The 17,368-nt window shown below is 41.2% G+C and overlaps 1 protein-coding gene across 3 annotated transcripts in view; it reads right to left on the reverse strand.

Moving 5' to 3' along the window:
* The window catches only part of EGLN1 (egl-9 family hypoxia inducible factor 1), a 59,049-nt gene that overhangs the window by 5,984 nt on the left and 35,697 nt on the right, over positions 1–17,368 (reverse strand). For 2 of the 3 annotated variants that reach the window (XM_058696140.1, XM_058696139.1), the window contains exons 2-3: positions 4,073–4,192; positions 817–953 (exon numbers count right to left, since the gene is read on the reverse strand). In XM_058696140.1, coding sequence (XP_058552123.1) covers positions 817–953; positions 4,073–4,192 — 257 coding nt within the window. The remainder of the gene's footprint in view (positions 1–816; positions 954–4,072; positions 4,193–17,368) is intronic. The other variant, XM_058696141.1, reaches the window with a different exon arrangement.

Consider the following 17,368-nt stretch of genomic DNA (forward strand, 5'->3'; position numbering starts at 1 on the left):
CACCAAAGTCTTTGGAATTGGAGCCGCACTGGGGCTGGCCCACGCCTAGCATCACCAGGTAAAGCCCGCTCTTCTCCTGTTGCATCTGAGGCTAGGCCTCCTCTGCCCCCACCTACCCACTGCATGCCGGTAATTCACTACCATGATGCTCAAGGTCCCTTCTGTAATGAAAAGTCAGTATCTGAAAAACAGTGCTATTTTTCTATAAATATTTATAATGAGGTCCGCAACATCTTCCATTTTAATACTCTTAACATTTCAATGTAGGAAAATGGCAGAAAGAATATATAATAAGGCTCACAGATGCTTACTATTAAAGCTGAAGAGTTACTTGGCTAACGTGAACTCCCACACATGGCAACTTTTTCCTCCTCACTTCTACTCTGAGTGCTTCTGATTTTTCTGTTTTGTAAAATTTTTCTACATTATCCCTCTTTTTCCTCCCTCACTCTCTTTTAAAAAACTGCCCTTTTCCTTCTCTGTAGAATTCTTCTATCCCCCAAATGACTATCACAGAATTGCAGAATGGATAGTAGTTAGAGATGCATAAGACAAGGAGACAGGGCTGGAGACAGATGGCCTGTATTTCCATTTCTTAGCCTAAACATAAGTGGCTGTGCAAAGAAAGTCACAAATGCTTGGCACTGAACTGGGAATAAATCCTATAAAATTATCCAAATTAAAAGTTATGACTGAAGCATTATGATAAAGACTACTCAAGAACAGGAAGATAGCAGAAAACTTTCAAGTATATCCTATCTATCCCCTCCTCTTCTACCACAGTCTTTTCCAAATTTTTCTTAAAAGCAATACTACCTTGTAGCATATGCTGGTTGTACTTCATGAGGGTTGCGACGGTCAGACCAGAAAAACAGCAGTCTATCAAATTTGGGTTCAATGTCAGCAAACTGGGCTTTGCCTTCTGGAAAAATTCGAAGTATACCTCCACTTACCTAAGGAAAAGAGCCAAATATTTGAGTATGAGAGTAAGAATACTATAAAATTAAATTGATGGGGGGCAGGGGGAGATCATTTCAGAATGAAAATTCTTAACTGGATTATTCACAAATACATTCCAATTAACAAGGTATGAAAAGGAGCTGAGATTCCAAGTACATGCAATGATAAGAGGAAAAATTCATTTTTCTTAGGGACTTTTTTGTAAATATTTGGTGAAACAGATGAATATTCTGAATTCAAAAGGCTTAAACATGACACTTGGAAGGTTTAAAAACTAGTCATTACACCTTTCTGATTTAGGTATGCTAATGATATGCTTAATTAGCCTATTCTTTAAAAATGTGTCCGTTTCAATTACTATAAATGGTTAAGTATGTCAAATAAAGGGCTTACTGTATTTTAACGTTCAACAGTAATTAACAGGACAGTCACAAATTTAATGGCTCTTACTTAAGGAATTCAACCTATCAGTAGAAAGTGTCCTCATTTATGATCATCACTGTGGTCATTTTATTAGAAATGGGGGCTCTCCCTTGCAAGACTGGGCCTCACACATTGACGGCTAGCTGCTTACAGCACTGGATTCCATCCAGAAAGGATAATTACTATTCACCCAAATACACATCCTTCTCTATCTGGGATCAGATGGACTCACCTATTTATTCCCATACCAACCGAGTGTCTACTGTTCTGGGACCTGTGCCGGGCCCTCAGGACAGAGGAGGGAACAGTGCACACAGATGCTGTCCTTGTGGTACTTACAATCTGGGGGGAATTAAAGTGAGGCAAAACCCACCCAACTGAGTAGCTCTTTACCCTTGAAGAACCGAACTCCTAAGCAGGTAGATTCTAAAACTCAAAGCAACTCATACTTAATCAAGACATCAAGGAGGTTGAGCCTATGCCCAGAATCTGTAGACAAGCTGTTTATCAGGCTCATCCTTAAGTTAAATTTGAGCTACTGTGTACCCTGGCCTGCCTTCCTCAGGCTCTCTTCAGATGGATTCCTGTGGCACTCATGCAAACATCTAAAGAATCTCTAGACTGTGACCAAGAACATATCCTTTCTTCCCCTTGCCCTTTGACTGGAGTCACTGGGAATATCACAGGTGATCTGCTGAAAATATTTGAAAACAGGTAATTAAAGCTTCCAATCCCCCTGTGGGAAACCTTCCCCGAACCCTGAATTAGGTGGCCCCCTATGTGGTCCCACAGCAGTCTATCCTGCACTGGGCATAAGCAATTGTTAATGTACTCATCTGTTCCTTCCACTAGATTCCAAGCTCCATGAGGGCTATTTCTATTTCTGGTCTATTTCCAGCATCCAGAATGATGTCTGGCATGCTGTACGTACTCAGTGTAATCTTGCAATGGAAGCTTTTAGATCTATATACAAAAATCCTAATGACTTTTTTCTTCTTATGTACTAATTTAGAAACTACGTATTAATGACCTTGGCTAGGTCATATCAAAATTAAAAGGAGATCAGCCTAGAAAGAACCTAACAAAATACAGAAGTTGGGAGTTGTTCAAACATATTTCTAGCTGTCAAGATATTCACAGAATTGGGGAGAAATATTTTTTAAGTTTTAACCGAAGTTACATCAATCTGTTTTGTATGTTGGGCTCAAGGTGAATGACCAAATTTCTTTCTTTTAAACTTTGAAAGCTGTAATAGAAAAACCATGCACATTGTAATGCCTCAACATCTACTTAGCAGTAAAACTTACCTTCATTTTGAACTTGGGCAAAACCAGAGGAAAATCTTTAAATCAGTATAACACAGAAAGATTACTGGAACAACACTGTGAGCATGCCTTAGGTTTTAGGGTATGATTTAGGATAGGACTAGGTTTTTACATAATTAAGACTTGGTGCTTTCCATTTCTATGTATATGTTTGTTTGTGGGAGGGAAGTGTTTAAAGGTTATTTGATTTTTAAAAATTACTGGGGCACTTGGGTGGCTCAGTCAGTTAAGCATCCGACTTCAACTCAGGTCATGATCTCATGGGTCGTGAGTTCGAGGCCCATGTCAGACTCAGTGCTGACAGCTCAGAGCCTGGAGCTTGCTTCAGATTCTGTCTCCCTCTCTCTCTGCCCTTCCCCCGCTCGCTCACACACACACACACACACACACACACACACACACACACACACACAAACACACTCACTCTCTCTCTCTCAAAAATGAAGAAACATTAAAAAAAATTACCCTGGCTATACAGGTGTGTTCCCTCTGAAAATCCACAGGGCTATTATATACAGTGTGTTCATTTTTCTATTTGAATATTTTGCTTCAATAAAAGTAAATACAGATTTTAAAAAATCAACCCAAAATTAGTTTAAACAACCTACAAAGCAGTAACAAAGCATGACATACTTCTGAGGTTTCAATCATTTAAACTCAAGTGAAACTCAGGCTAATATAAGGAAATAAATATTTAAAACAAGAGAAAATTAAATGTACTGTAAACTCTAGTAGGTTTTACAGGATTTGTCAGCACTGATAAACTTCAAGTTTTTCCATAATCAGGAGAGAAGGAATCCTGCCTCCAATATTCAATTCAATAACTCAATGCCAGACAGTATCTCTGCAACAAGAAGAAGTAGGAAATAACCCACAATATTTATATATAATCTCCCTCAAAAGCCGTTATGAAACAAGTGTTCTCAGAAGTGTTTTTTATAAAAGCCACTAAAACGTATATATTTTAATTAAATACATTTTGGTATCGGTTAAATTTGGGGGGGCACCTGGCTGGCTCCATCAGTAGAGCATGCGACTCTTGATCCCGGGGTCGTGAGTTCGAGCCCCCCGTTGGGAGTAGAGCTTACTTAAAAGAGAAAAAACAACAACAACAACAACAAAATGTTACATTTGGATGAATGCTCTAATATCTGAAAACAAGGGAATCCACTTTTTGAGACATATTATTAGATTTCACTTTACAAAGATCCACTCCTAATACCCAAGACTGAAACAAATCTAAGAAATTTTAAACTATTCCATGTGTGAAAGACAGTCTCACCTAAGAGGAATCTGAGTCTTAATACCTATGAGAAGAGAAAAAAAAAAAAAAAAAAAAAAGAACGGTCAAGCAAGCTGCATACCTTGGCATCCCAGTCTTTATTAAGATAATATATACACGTCACACATCTTCCATCTCCATTTGGATTATCAACGTGACGTACATAACCCGTTCCGTTGCCTGGATAACAAGCAACCATAGCCTGTAATAATAACGATGATGGTTTTAAAAGTCTATACATACATGAATAAAAAGGAAAACATTTTATAAAAGAAATCTCTGATTTGGGACTACTTTTACACTTACATTCTCCTAAACAAAAACCGTATTTTGTAGGTAAGAAAAGGCGAAGATATTCTACGTTGACACAAAGACTACAAAGGTAGGTTGGTGAGTAATCCAAAGCCTGGGGAAATCTGCTTCACGGTGAAGGGAAGAACTGACATCGAAGAATCAGAGAGTATCACTTGGCTGTTACAAGCCATGTGCCCCTGCTTAAAACCCCAAAGGTCAGAAGGATTCAGGAACTACTTGCGCCTTCATTCGTACTGATAATCAAGATCAAGTGAGTCTTTGTTCTGCTCCAGGGGAGACTTCTATCATCCCTGAGCTCAACCAAAGAACACCTACATTATTACTGTCTGACGGCCAAACACCCAATCTGACACTGTCTCTGAATTTAGTTCAACTCCAAACATTAACTCATTTGTCAGTGACTTTAAAAAAAAAAAAAAAAAAAAAAGGCTAAGTGTAAAATTAGCACGTGACTCACTCCTCCTCAAACCAGAAAGAAAGTCGTTTTTTCACTCAGATTATAACAAGATGTAGTTCAGAAGACCGTTGGGTTAATAAACACGAAGGTGAAGAGAGGTCTAAAATAGAAAAGCACTAAAAGAACTCATAGGTTCTACGACCGTAGTACACAGTAACCAACTGAAATTAGAAAGAGTGATTAAAAACAAAAAACCTCAGGAATTATGCAAAAAACAAAAATAAAGATGGTCACCACTTATTCCCGAAATCTTTCACTTCTCCAATCTCTTCATGGATTGAAGTCAATAGGGTCAGTATTTTTTTTTTAATAGGGTCAGTATTAATGTCAATGAATTAGTATAAAGTTATTACACACTAATTAAGTTACATCATTATTTAAAGGATAAATGGCAAATGCTAATTTTTAAAATTCATATTCAACTGATTAGTGAATAAGTAACTCAGTGTTCCATCTCTGAGAGACTAGGAAGCATTTTAAACCGGAAGGCTTAAAAAAAAAAATCACATTTTCATAAACAGCCTGGACCTACAGCTCTTTCAGAAGCAGAATTTTTGGTAAACATTCCATACGTCTCTATTTTTTCTGATTCCAGATAGACTTACATGCTTTCTCTTGGGACTTGAGGTTGGTAGTAACAGGCAGAACAGCATGAGCTCAGTGGATTGAATAAACCCAAATAATTTGCTTGTCACTAGCAGCTAGGAAAGGCATGGGTAGCAGACCTTGAACAGTAGTATAAGAAGGTACCAAAATTCAGGGTGCCTGCGGGACTCGGTCAGTTAAGCGTCCGACTCTTGGTTTCGGTTCAGGCCACGATCTCATGGTTTGTGAGATCAAGCCCCATGTCAGGCGGGCTCCATGATGATAGCGGGAAGACTGCTTGTGATTCTCTCTCTCTGCCCCCACTACAAGTGCATGCACACTCTCTCTCTCACAAAATAAATAAAACAAAACAAAACCAAAACACCCAACCTGAAGTCTTCTCTAAAGTGATCTCATCTTAAAAAAAGTTCACTGAGGCCTCTCCAGCTACCTGGTAACCTGAGCATATCTTGAGCAAAGAACAAAGGGGAAAATCTTTCTTTGTTCATCCACCCACCACCCCACCCCATCCATCCCATAGCAAACACCCCCTGAGCATCAACTATGTACCTGAAAGGCCTTGGTAGGGAGGGGCTACAATGATGAACAAAACAGAGTCCCTTGTTTTCATTTATTATGGAACTTAGTGTAGTGAATAAATAACCAATAAACAAACAGATATAATGTTAGGTAGTTATCTTTTCATAAAGTTAAAGGACACAGAAAACAGGATGATTTCTAGAACAGAAATCAAGGAAGACCTCTCTGAGGAGCTCACATCTGAGCAGAGACTAAAATGAAGGGAGTGGTAGGTTGTGCAAATATCTGTGGGTGAGCACTGTGGCTGAGGGAAAATGAGAGCAAAGGCCGAAATGGCTGGGCCAAGTGGAAAACCATCGCAGGCCAGCTGGACTAGAGTGAGCAAGGGCAAATTAGGAAGGGTTCAGCAAGCCATGGTAAGGACTTCGGATACTGCTCTAAAAGGGACACAAAGCCAATGGAAACATATCTGATCAATGTTTCAAGAAGGTCGGTTTCAGTTCTGGATGCATAAGACATGGCAACTGCAATAACCTCAGTATCACCTACTAGCTGACGTTTGCCAGATGCTGACCATCTGCCCACACTGTTCTAAGAGATTTGCGTGTAAGAACTCCTCTGATACAACCACACGAGGTAAAAAGTATCATTATCCTGGTCTTCATTTAACTGTGAGGGAAACGGAGTCCCAGAAAGGCTAATTAACACACTCAGGGTCATGTGACAGTAGAGCCAGGTATACTGCAGGCATACCAAACCGCTACATGAGGCTGCGGGGAAGAAAGAGTGAGAAAACAGAGGCGGCCAGCTGGCCGCTGTAGTTTCTAGCAGAGAAACAGAAAAGGAGGCTGCCCAGGCTGGCAGAGTGGGGCATACTCTGAAGGCAGAAAAGCAAGGTGATTTGCTAACAAAGCGGAAGTGGAAATCGGGAAGAGCCAAGGATGACTTCAAGGTTCTCTACCTGTATCATCTGATGAATGGAGTTAAGTCTTCCCCAAAATGGAAATACTAGGTGAAAGAGCGGTTTTTATTAAAAAGGGGAAAGAAGTTTCTCAGCAATGGTCAGGATGAGCCAGACACCCCAGAGCAGAACAAAACTGCACAGCGGGATTATGGCTCGACGTGGGATCTGTCTGTACTGGTCACTTCTAAACTGCTTTCCTTGGAATTCTGGGGTTATGTAGAGGTAAGGGAAGGGGGGGTGGAGGAGGGGAAGTGAGTGGGGGAGGATGGGGGGAGGCATTGAAATGAGAAGAGACCGGGGCGCCTGGGTGGCTCGGTCGGTTAAGCGTCCGACTTCAGCTCAGGTCATGATCTCCCGGTCCGTGGGTTCGAGCCCCGCGTCGGGCTCTGTGCTGACAGCTCAGAGCCTGGAGCCTGTTTCAGATTCTGTGTCTCCCTCTCTCTGTGACCCTCCCCCGTTCATGCTCTGTCTCTCTCTGTCTCAAAAATAAATAAACATTAAAAAAAAAAATTTTTTTTTAAAAGAAATGAGAAGAGACCAAAGTAGGAGGTTCTTCCCCAACCTTCAACTAGGGGCAGCATTTCCCCGCATGCTGGTTTGCAACTGAGGAAGCAAGGCCAGGAGTGAGTCCCCAGAGCACATCCCTGCAGGCAGACACTAGGAGGGCAGAGCCTAAGCATACCCAGAAAAACCAGATTGTCACAGGAAACCTGTGAGCCGGGGGGGGGGGGGGGGGGGGGGGGGGGGGGGGGGGGGCGGCACTCCTAGAGGTTCTGGGGGGTTCTGGGGAAAGAGAAATCCTGTAGGAAACCTGCAAAGGTCTGGATGAATTCATTCAAATACTGATATGGGGACAGTGCATTTAGTAACTGACGCACATACCAAGACTCCTCTCATTTGGACTGTAGAAAACACAAAAAGGTATTTCTCTAAGGCTCGGGATTAAGAAGGGCACTTGTCTTGATGAGCACTGGGAGACGTGTAGAACTGGTGAATTGCTACATTGTACACATGAAACTAACATAACCCTGTATGTTAACTGGAATTAAAATAAAAACTTAAAAACAGTAAAAAAAGGTATTTCTCTAATCTCATGAAATCTGGCAGCTACAACTGTCTTCAGCCAGTATTCATATTTAAACACAGTTATCCTAAAATATCTGAATTATCAAAATTTAAAGTTCCTTAAATATGGAGCACCTGGGTGGCTCGGTCAGTTGAGCGTCTGACTCTTGATTTCGGCAAAGGCATGATCCCAGGGTTGTGGCATCAAGTCCCAAAGGTGGGCTCTGCACTGGAACCTGCTTGGGATTCTCTCTCTCTTCCTCTCTCTGCCCCTTCCCTGTTCACTCTCTCTCAATAAAAAAATGAATGAATAAAATTCCTCAAAAGTAACATAGCTTTTCCAGTTCTTCCAGTTTTGAAATAATATTCATGCTCTATTTCTTAATTGGTACTTTTGTTTTCCTAGTGCATTTTATATATATTTGTGTAAAAAGACTCTGATGTTGCTGTTCTTGTTTTGTTTGCTTTCAATATGCACCTAACATGCTCTTATTCATAATACTTTTAGTAAACTCACTTTTTTTCTATGAATCAGTTGGTAAAGCAACTAATAGCCACTCATTCTAATCTAGATGTCATCAACAGCCTTAAAAAATATTTATGGCACTGATTGGAATTTAAACAAAAACTTTAAAAAAGGAATTTAAAAAAATGTTATTTATGGCACACCTACCATACTGCAACTACAAAAAGGCCTGCTATGGTAGCTGTCTCAAAGGACTTAACTGCAAAGAAAAAAAAAAATAGGCACACACAAAACAAATAAACTGAGTCGTATAAATAATAAACAGAAAAAGAATCCTGAAAAAAGGAAGTATTTGTGTAGGATAAAGAAAAAGTGAGGGGATGAGGCTTTGAGCTACACATAAGACTGAAGCTTATCTTTGAAGGACAGATGTGATTTGAAAAGGTGACAGGAAGAAAAGCAGAGTGTAAGAGCATAACAAATACAGCAGTTAAGTGACTGTGGGGTATTTTATTGATCTGCTCCACTACTTAACTACTTAAATGGTGAAGTTCATTTGGTGGAAACAGGATGAAATCTTGAAAGTTACGCAGAGGAAGTAGGACATGAAAGGGAAGCAACGGTGAGCCACTGTGGTCCTTGGGTGGGTATGACCACTGTGAAAGCTTTTAAGAAGGCAGCTTTTTTATTCTAGGATTTATATGAAAGATTATTCTAAGATAAAGCACACTGCTTTGGTCTGAATGTCTGTGTTTACCCCAGATTCATGTTGAAATCCTAACCCCCAAAGATGATGGTAACAGGAGGGGCCTTTGGGAGGTGCTGAGAGGTAATGAGGGTGGAGCCCTCAGGAATAGTGTTAGTGCCTTATAACAGTGACTCTGGGGGGATCCCTGCCCCTTCTGACCAATGTGAAGACACAGTGCAAAGTAGCTGGCCATGAACCAGGAAGAAGGCCCTCACTAGGCCCTGCTGGTCACCTTGATCTGGGACTTTTCAGCTTCCAGGACTGTGAAATACATTTCTGTGGTTTAAAAACTACCCAATCTGGTTTTGCTGTTGTTGTTGCTGTTGTTATGGCAGTCTGAATGGACCAAGTCACATCTGTAAAAGATAAAACTGTTCCAACAGATTTATGTTAGATGTACTAGTTCTAAGGATAAAGAAATGCATTAAAGTCTATCAAGAAAACTCAAAATGAGGTTTATCAGGGATTGAAATGACACTCCTTGGTTGTCCTCTGTCCTTTCCCAGGAGAAGCAGGACTAGACTTGACCCTGCACTCCTCTAAGGTTTGGGGTTGAGGATAGCAGAAGAATCTAGGCATTTGCCCGGAAAAAAAAAACAAACAAACAAACAATGCAAATGCTCATTTACAATTCTGAGGTATGATCCTAATCTGCCATGTCTTTGAGATGCCAGCTTTAAATATTTCAATTTCCCACTGGGAAAAGCCTATTTAAACATAAGCAAAACAATTAAATACTATTTTTTCCTTTTTGATATGAAAATATACATGATTGAGGATGTTCTTAAGATAAGAAACACCATAAATTTGTTTTTCACTCTGAGAATAAAAGGAAGGAAGAGGTTTGTGATACCTCTTTGGAATCTGAAGACATTTATTTCTGGCATTGGAAGACTTGTATTCAATATGAAGTTGAACCAGGAAACTTTAAAAAAATTTTTCCTTTTTGAACAGAATTATTTTAAAACATGGATTCAAAGCTAAGAGAACTAGGGGCGCCTGACTGGCTCAGTCGGTAGAGCATGCAACTCTTGATATCTGGGTTGTAAGTTCGAGTCCTGAGTTGGGCGTAGAGAGCACTTAAAAACAAAATCTTCAAAAAACAAAAGAAAAAAAACGAAGCTAAGAGAACTAAAATTTTACGGGCTGTCAAAGTACTATTTTCCCTGGATGAAGGGAAACTGTTCATGCTCTGAAAATCTATCCTATTACAATGTACCGCCTAAGGGTACACAGCCCTCTGCCCTTTGTCCATGCTGACAGCTAACACTAGCGGTCCCTGCCTGCAAGCCAGGTGTGGACGATCTCCTTTAGACTTCACAGCAAATTTATGAGGAAGGTACAATTAATCTCTCCATTTTAGAGGTTAGAAAACTGAACTACAAGGAGAATAAAAATCTTGCCAAAGGCTCTCAGCGGTGGAGGTGGGACATACATTGAGGCAATCTGGAGGGAAAAATCACTCTGCCTATTGTGTTCTTCAATTCTTGGCCCCAGTGAGGCTTGTGTTCAGTCTGAGAGGTTCAGATGGGATCCGTAACACAGGCTCCTACATGATTCCCCCGCCTGCTATATGCCAGACTCTCGCATAATGCTCAACTCTCAGACGTACAGATGTTTTCCAGCTCTATAGGACACCTTACCTTTTAAGTCTCTTCCCCATCCGTTCTGAAAGCACACCCCCGGCCCCATCATCGCTACCTCTGTGGTTATATACATCTAATTCAAATATGGGGAAAAATAATCAGTCATCAAAAGAACTGAAGTAAGAGCACGTACTGTAAGAATAACCTAATTTTAAGACTGCAGACTTCAATTACACCGGTTTAGGTAAATCTCATCTCCAAAAAAATACCACTAAAAACTTTATAGAAAGTGATGAATTTTGTTCACCGCTTTAACTACTTCGGAGGGAGGGGGTAATGAAAGAGGGCAATCTACATGCATTAACGTTTTTAATCTCTTATTTGCTAAGCTTAATGTTATAAATAAATATCTCACCATAAGTAAACCCAGACTTTACGTTTTGGGAGGCAAATTTTGCAAATCCATGTCATGGCAAAAATGAAACTAGCACTGAAAAACAGGGTTGGGCAGTAAGAACAAGGCCAGTTTTTCTCTTGGTACAAAAGCCTCCAGTCCACATGGGGCAATAAAGACCTTTCCGAAGATCAACATTCACTGAAACTCAACTCATTCTAAAGAGGAAGAGAGGAATGGAAAAGGAGGTCCTGGGAAAGTGTTATGGCAGATCATGGCAGAGTTTATGGGAGAAGTCGTATATGAACTAAGCTTAAAAAGGAAATCTGTAAGGTGGAAAGTGGGCACTTCCAACAGAATGAATTTCACAAGGGCAGTTTTAATCACGGGAAAATAACAGAACACGTTTGGTGACAGGGAACGTTCAGATTTGCTAGCGCACCGAGTTCTTGAGAACAGGTAAGAGGGGCCAGACTGCAGACAAACCTGAGCACCTTCTTACTCCACAGCCAGAGGAGAGCCAGCATCCTGGGCAAGGGAGCAACATAATCAGAACACGGCAAGTTGAATGGAAGATGGATTCATTCAAGGGAGCAGGAATAAGCAGGACACTGAGAAGACCAGTCAGAACACACTGAAACACGCAGAACTGCAACACATCAAGAAAGGGAAAACAGTGTGATGTGGAGGAGGGTCTCTGGGGAGGGTGGAAAAGAGGGAGCCAGGGCTGGGCGCAATGGGGAGGAATCCTGGCCAGGAAAAAGGGAAAGGACTTGGTAAGGTTTTCACAGACGGTGGGCGGGGGAGACACGGCTGAACCAAAGATGGCTTACGAGGGTCTGTGTCTGGTTGAGATTAACAGACCATGAACAGAAGCAGGGAGCATGGGCTTGGGAGAGGCCGGTTCCTTTTTTGGACATACTGAGTTTGCCATGCTGATGGGCCATCCAGGCGGAGATGTTCAAAAGGCAGTTGGAAATGCAAGTCTGGAACTCCAAAAAGAGTCATGGCTGGAGATGCAGACTTAGGCGGCCTCTTCACAGGGGCTGAAGCCGTGTGGCTACCAGACATTGCCAAGGAAGAGAGTGTAGGGAGAGAAGAAAACAAAGCACAGATTCGTATGGCATAAACTCATCTGGAATAAAAGCTCATTAAACTTTGCTTTCCTGATCACAGCAAAAACAGTTAAATAACCAGGCAAAGGCTGATAACTGTAAATGATTTATGGCTGATTTTTTTTGACTGATTATTCATTGACTAATTGTACATGATAAACACATACTACAAAATGGGATTAATAGGGGCATTTAGGTTGTTTCTTAAAATGTTTTAAGAGGTTTTTACTATTATTGGGTTGCCTGAGTGGCTCAATCGGCGAAGCACCCGACTTCGGCTCAGATCATGATCTCGTGATTCACGAGTTCAAGCCCCACATCAGGCTCTGTGCTGACAGCTCAGAGCCTGGAGCCTGCTTCGGATTCTGTGTTTCCCCTCTCTCTCTGCCCCTCCTCCGCTGATGCTCCATGTCTCTCTCTCTCTCTCTCAAAAATAAATAAACATTAAAAAAAATTGTTTTAAAGTTTCTTGCTGTTATAAACAATATTGGGATCAACAACAGTTCTGGAGCTTGTCATTGTAAACATCCTCAATACTTTCCTAAAATTAAACTCCTAAGAGTGAAATTATAAGCCTTTAAAAATTTGTTATTGCCAGAATGTTCTCCAGGATGGTTATATTAGCTTCCACCCCCACCAGCTCTGCTGGGAGTATACACATCCTCCTACTCATTTGCCAATCCTGGCTACTAAATTTTATTCTTTTAAAAACTGCTCAATTTGATAGGTAAACATGTATATTAATATTTTAATTACATCTCAATTTGTGAAAGCAAACATTTTCCATATTTTTATTGGCCATTAAATTCTTCTTTTGTTAACTGCTCACTCACATCATTTACTCGCTTTCCTACCAGGCGGTTATCCTTTCTCTACTGAACTTTAGGAGTTCATTAGCTACTACTAGCCTTCTGCCACATAACAGGACAATTTCAACATTTTTACTGTGCTCCTACAGAATATTTTAATACAAAGTAGTTATTATTTGTGCATGAAGGCAGAGTATGGCCGTATTAATTATTAACATAAACTGAAGTTTTAAAAAGTCCAAGAGACTTTCTGACTATATTCATAGGAATGTGAAAAATGCAGGGAACAAAAGCAAAGATAATAAATAGCATTGTTCCAAATTACTCCCCACGTGGCTCAGGAATGACGGACTGTTTAACACCACACACACTACTTTCCTTCCTGGGCCCTAATTCTATCCTAAGAGAAAAAACTTCAATATACATTTAAAAATCGACTTGCTGAAGGGCAATGCTCCCAGTAGGCAGCATTACTGGATTACTCCAGCAATCTGGAGCTGTACAATGATGCTGCCTTACTAACTCTCCATTTCCCTTTTAGGAATTGTGAAGTTATACTTTATAAATTAGGAATCTATCTGGTGAAGCAGTTTCTATTTGAGCTGCCTAACCCTGCCATCAGAACAGAGACCTATAATTTGCTAACCTTGGCTACAATCTCATCAACTCTGCACAACTCTTCCCCCAGGCTCCTAAGCAGGGCTCTGTATTTATGCCACTCAACCACAACGCCCCTGTCCCCCAACCAACCGCAAACTTGAGGAGGAGGACAGAGCAACCTCTCTCGGCAAGAAGGCTGGGGATCCCAGGCAAGCCTCAGCTTGATCCCCACCCAGGCAGGGAGTTATGTGATTTCATTCGAGCCCATGCAAGGAGGGGTCAGTGGTAACATACATACTCAGACAGCTATGGTAAACGTGTTATGCTATTAATAGAACTCCCTGGCAGAGTATGCAATTTAGCATTAAAAGAAAAATAAAAACAGAACAAAACACTCAGCTCACTTCCCTAGGCCTCCTGAGCAGGCACTGCAGTCCACATGGGGACACCAATGAAAAACTTCAATTCCAGAGTCTACAAGAGAGTTGTGATTTTAAAACATTATTTAAATGATTTCAGCACAGAGTGTAATGCGTGTTTATTTTAGTGGACTGGAGGGCATGGACTGAAGGTTCCTGATATTTGTCCTGGAGCAAGGGGTTAACCACTACTGGATATACACAATCATTGGTTAATGCTGAAAGCTTCTAATAAAAAACCTCTAGGGGCGCCTGGGTGACTTGGTTGGTTAATCACCTGACTCTTGATTTTGGCTCAGGTTGTGATCTTGCATTTCCTGAGATGGAGCCCCGTATGGGGCTCTGCACTGACTAGCTTGGAGTCTGCTTTGGATTTTCTCTCTGCCCTTCCCCCGCTGACACATGGGCTCCCTCTCTCTCAAAATAAATAAACTTTAAAAAAAAAAAAATCTTACTCCAGTGAGATTAAGTCCAGTTTCCTCATCTCAAATCCATAAGGTAGGCAATTATTAGCGCAGATATCAGAAATGACTACAGTACTAGAAAAGAGAGGTATAAATATACTTATATATTTATATATATTTACACTAAACAACATTTAACAAAAAAAGAACCGAATACCCAAACAACTGAATCTATTCAAGATGAATCACAACAGGGAAACATCATGCAAAAGCATCCAGGCCAGTGTGATAAACACAACAGTCTTATACAAGGTACCCACGCAGCAAAGATCATGAATGCTCTTGTGGGAATGGGGACTCAGAAAAGACTTTGTGGAGAAAGTGACAAATGAGCAGAATTTGAAGGATAAAAGTACATGGTTTCTAGAGTCAGGGGAAATTCCCAGCAGAGGACAGGAAACAGTATCTACAAAAAGAACTACCAGGGCATCCCAAGAGAAATGCACCTGGGTAAACCCTTTGGGAGATGAACTGTGTGGTGCAGAGCAGATGATGGGGCAGAAAAGATGAGCAGGGGTCAGGAAAGTTCTTCCTGACTTGCTCAGGAGCTTTGTTTTGTAAGCCAGTGTAGCCAGATATGTTCAGTAAGAATCACTGGATGTACTTCTTAACATACGCTGCCCAACCCTCCACTAGAAATCATGAGTTAGCAGGCACAGACTGAGACCTGGGAACCTGGAATTTTAAACACGCACTCCATAGGATTCTGATTAGCAAGTGGCCAAGTTTTGAATAACAGCAGCAAAACAACCAAATCAAGGTCTTGACCTCAGGGTTGTGAGTTTGGGCCCCGTGTTAGGCCCTGCACTAGGCGTGAAGCCTGCTTAAAAAAAAATAAAATAGAGGCGCTTAGGTGCTTCGGTCAGTTAAGCGTCTAAACTCTTGATTTTGGTTCAGGTCATGATCTTGCAGTTTGTGGGCTTGAGCCTCGTGCTGGGCTCTGTGCTGACAGCACAGAGTCTGCTTGGGATTCTCTCTCTGCTCTTCCCCCGCTCGTGTGCACTCTCTAAATAAATACATAAATAAATAATAAAACTAAAGATCAAATAAAAAATGTGAAACAGGATTTGGTGGTGGTGACAGAGAAACAAGAACTCATTAAAAAAAAACAAACAACAACCAAGGCATGTGGCTGGCTCAGTCAGAGGGGCATGTGACTCTTGATCTCAGGGTTGTATGTTTGAGCCCCATGTTGGGAGAAGAATTTACTTAAAAACAACAAAAAAAAAAACAAAAAACAAAAAAATCCACAACTTAAAATATATCCACTATTTGTTCATTCAGCAAATATTTTCTTTTTTTTTTATGTTTTATTTATTTTTTTTATTTTTTAATATATGAAATTTACTGTCAAATTGGTTTCCATACAACACCCAGTGCTCATCCCAAAAGGTGCCCTCCTCAATACCCATCACCCACCCTGCCCTCCCTCCCACCCCCCATCAACCCTCAGTTTGTTCTCAGTTTTTAACAGTCTCTTATGCTTTGGCTCTCTCCCACTCTAACCTCTTTTTTTTTTTTTTTCCTTCCCCTCCCCCATGGGTTTCTGTTACGTTTCTCAGGATCCACATAAGAGTGAAAACATATGGTATCTGTCTTTCTCTGTATGGCTTATTTCACTTAGCATCACACTCTCCAGTTCCATCCACGTTGCTACAAGAGGCCATAGTTCATTTTTTCTCATTGCCACGTAGTATTCCATTGTGTATATAAACCACAATTTCTTTATCCATTCATCAGTTGATGGACATTTAGGCTCTTTCCATAATTTGGCTATTGTTGAGAGTGCTGCTATAAACATTGGGGTACAAGTGCCCCTATGCGTCAGTACTCCTGTATCCCTTGGATAAATTCCTAGCAGTGCTATTGCTGGGTCATAGGGTAGGTCTATTTTTAATTTTCTGAGGAACCTCCACACTTCAGCAAATATTTTTGAAGCACCTATTCCATGCCAGGCATTGCTCTAGATCCTGGGGATACAATAATGAACAGAACAAAGAAATGACCACCTTTGGGTAATACATGTCAGAAGATCAACACTGGGGAAGCACTGTGGGGACTGGGGAACACAATGCTGGGGTCGCATTATCAATAGGGTTGTCAGGTCAACCTCTCTGAGAAGCTGACATCTGACAAAATTTTAAGAGATGAGGAAGTGAGCGTCCCATGCACACTGTGTCCAGCATGTCTGAGGAAAAGGAAGGTCAGTGTGGCTGGAGAGGAGAGCAAAGCAGGGGATATGGAAGATGACATCAGAGAAACAGGGTTGGGAGCACAAATCACGTCGAGCTTTATAGAGACCACTGTAAAAGACTAAGCCACTGGAGGGTTCTGAGTAGCCTGGCCGCCATGTAGAGCAGGGACTGGCAAACTACAGCTAACTGCCTGTTGTTGTAAGTAAAGTTTTATTGGAACACTCATTCGTTTACATTTTGAATGGCTGTTTTCATGTTACAACAGCAGATCTGGGAGGCTATGCCAGAGACTGTGTGGTCCAGAAAGCCTAATATGTTCACCATCTGGCCGGCCCTTTGCAGAAAATGCTTACTGACCCCTGATGTACAGAATGGATTGAAGGCTGGCAGAGTGAAAGGCCGAAGACTGGTTAAGAAGGCCACTGAGCTAAATCAGGTGAGGTATAATGACTATCTGGGCCACGGTGGTTAAGAAATGATTGGATGAGTCAAAAGGATTTCCAGAAAGACTGACATGTGGTATGAGAGGATGACTCTGGGTATGGGGGGATGTGGGAGATCAGGGGTTTCATTCCGAACATGTTCAGTTGGGGCATGCATAACGCGCAGTTTTAGGAAGACAGTCCCTGGTCTTAAAGAACTTATATTCCAGTGGA

The sequence above is a fragment of the Neofelis nebulosa genome, chromosome 13 (genome assembly GCF_028018385.1).
Source record: "Neofelis nebulosa isolate mNeoNeb1 chromosome 13, mNeoNeb1.pri, whole genome shotgun sequence".
NCBI classification, from domain to species: domain Eukaryota; kingdom Metazoa; phylum Chordata; class Mammalia; order Carnivora; family Felidae; genus Neofelis; species Neofelis nebulosa.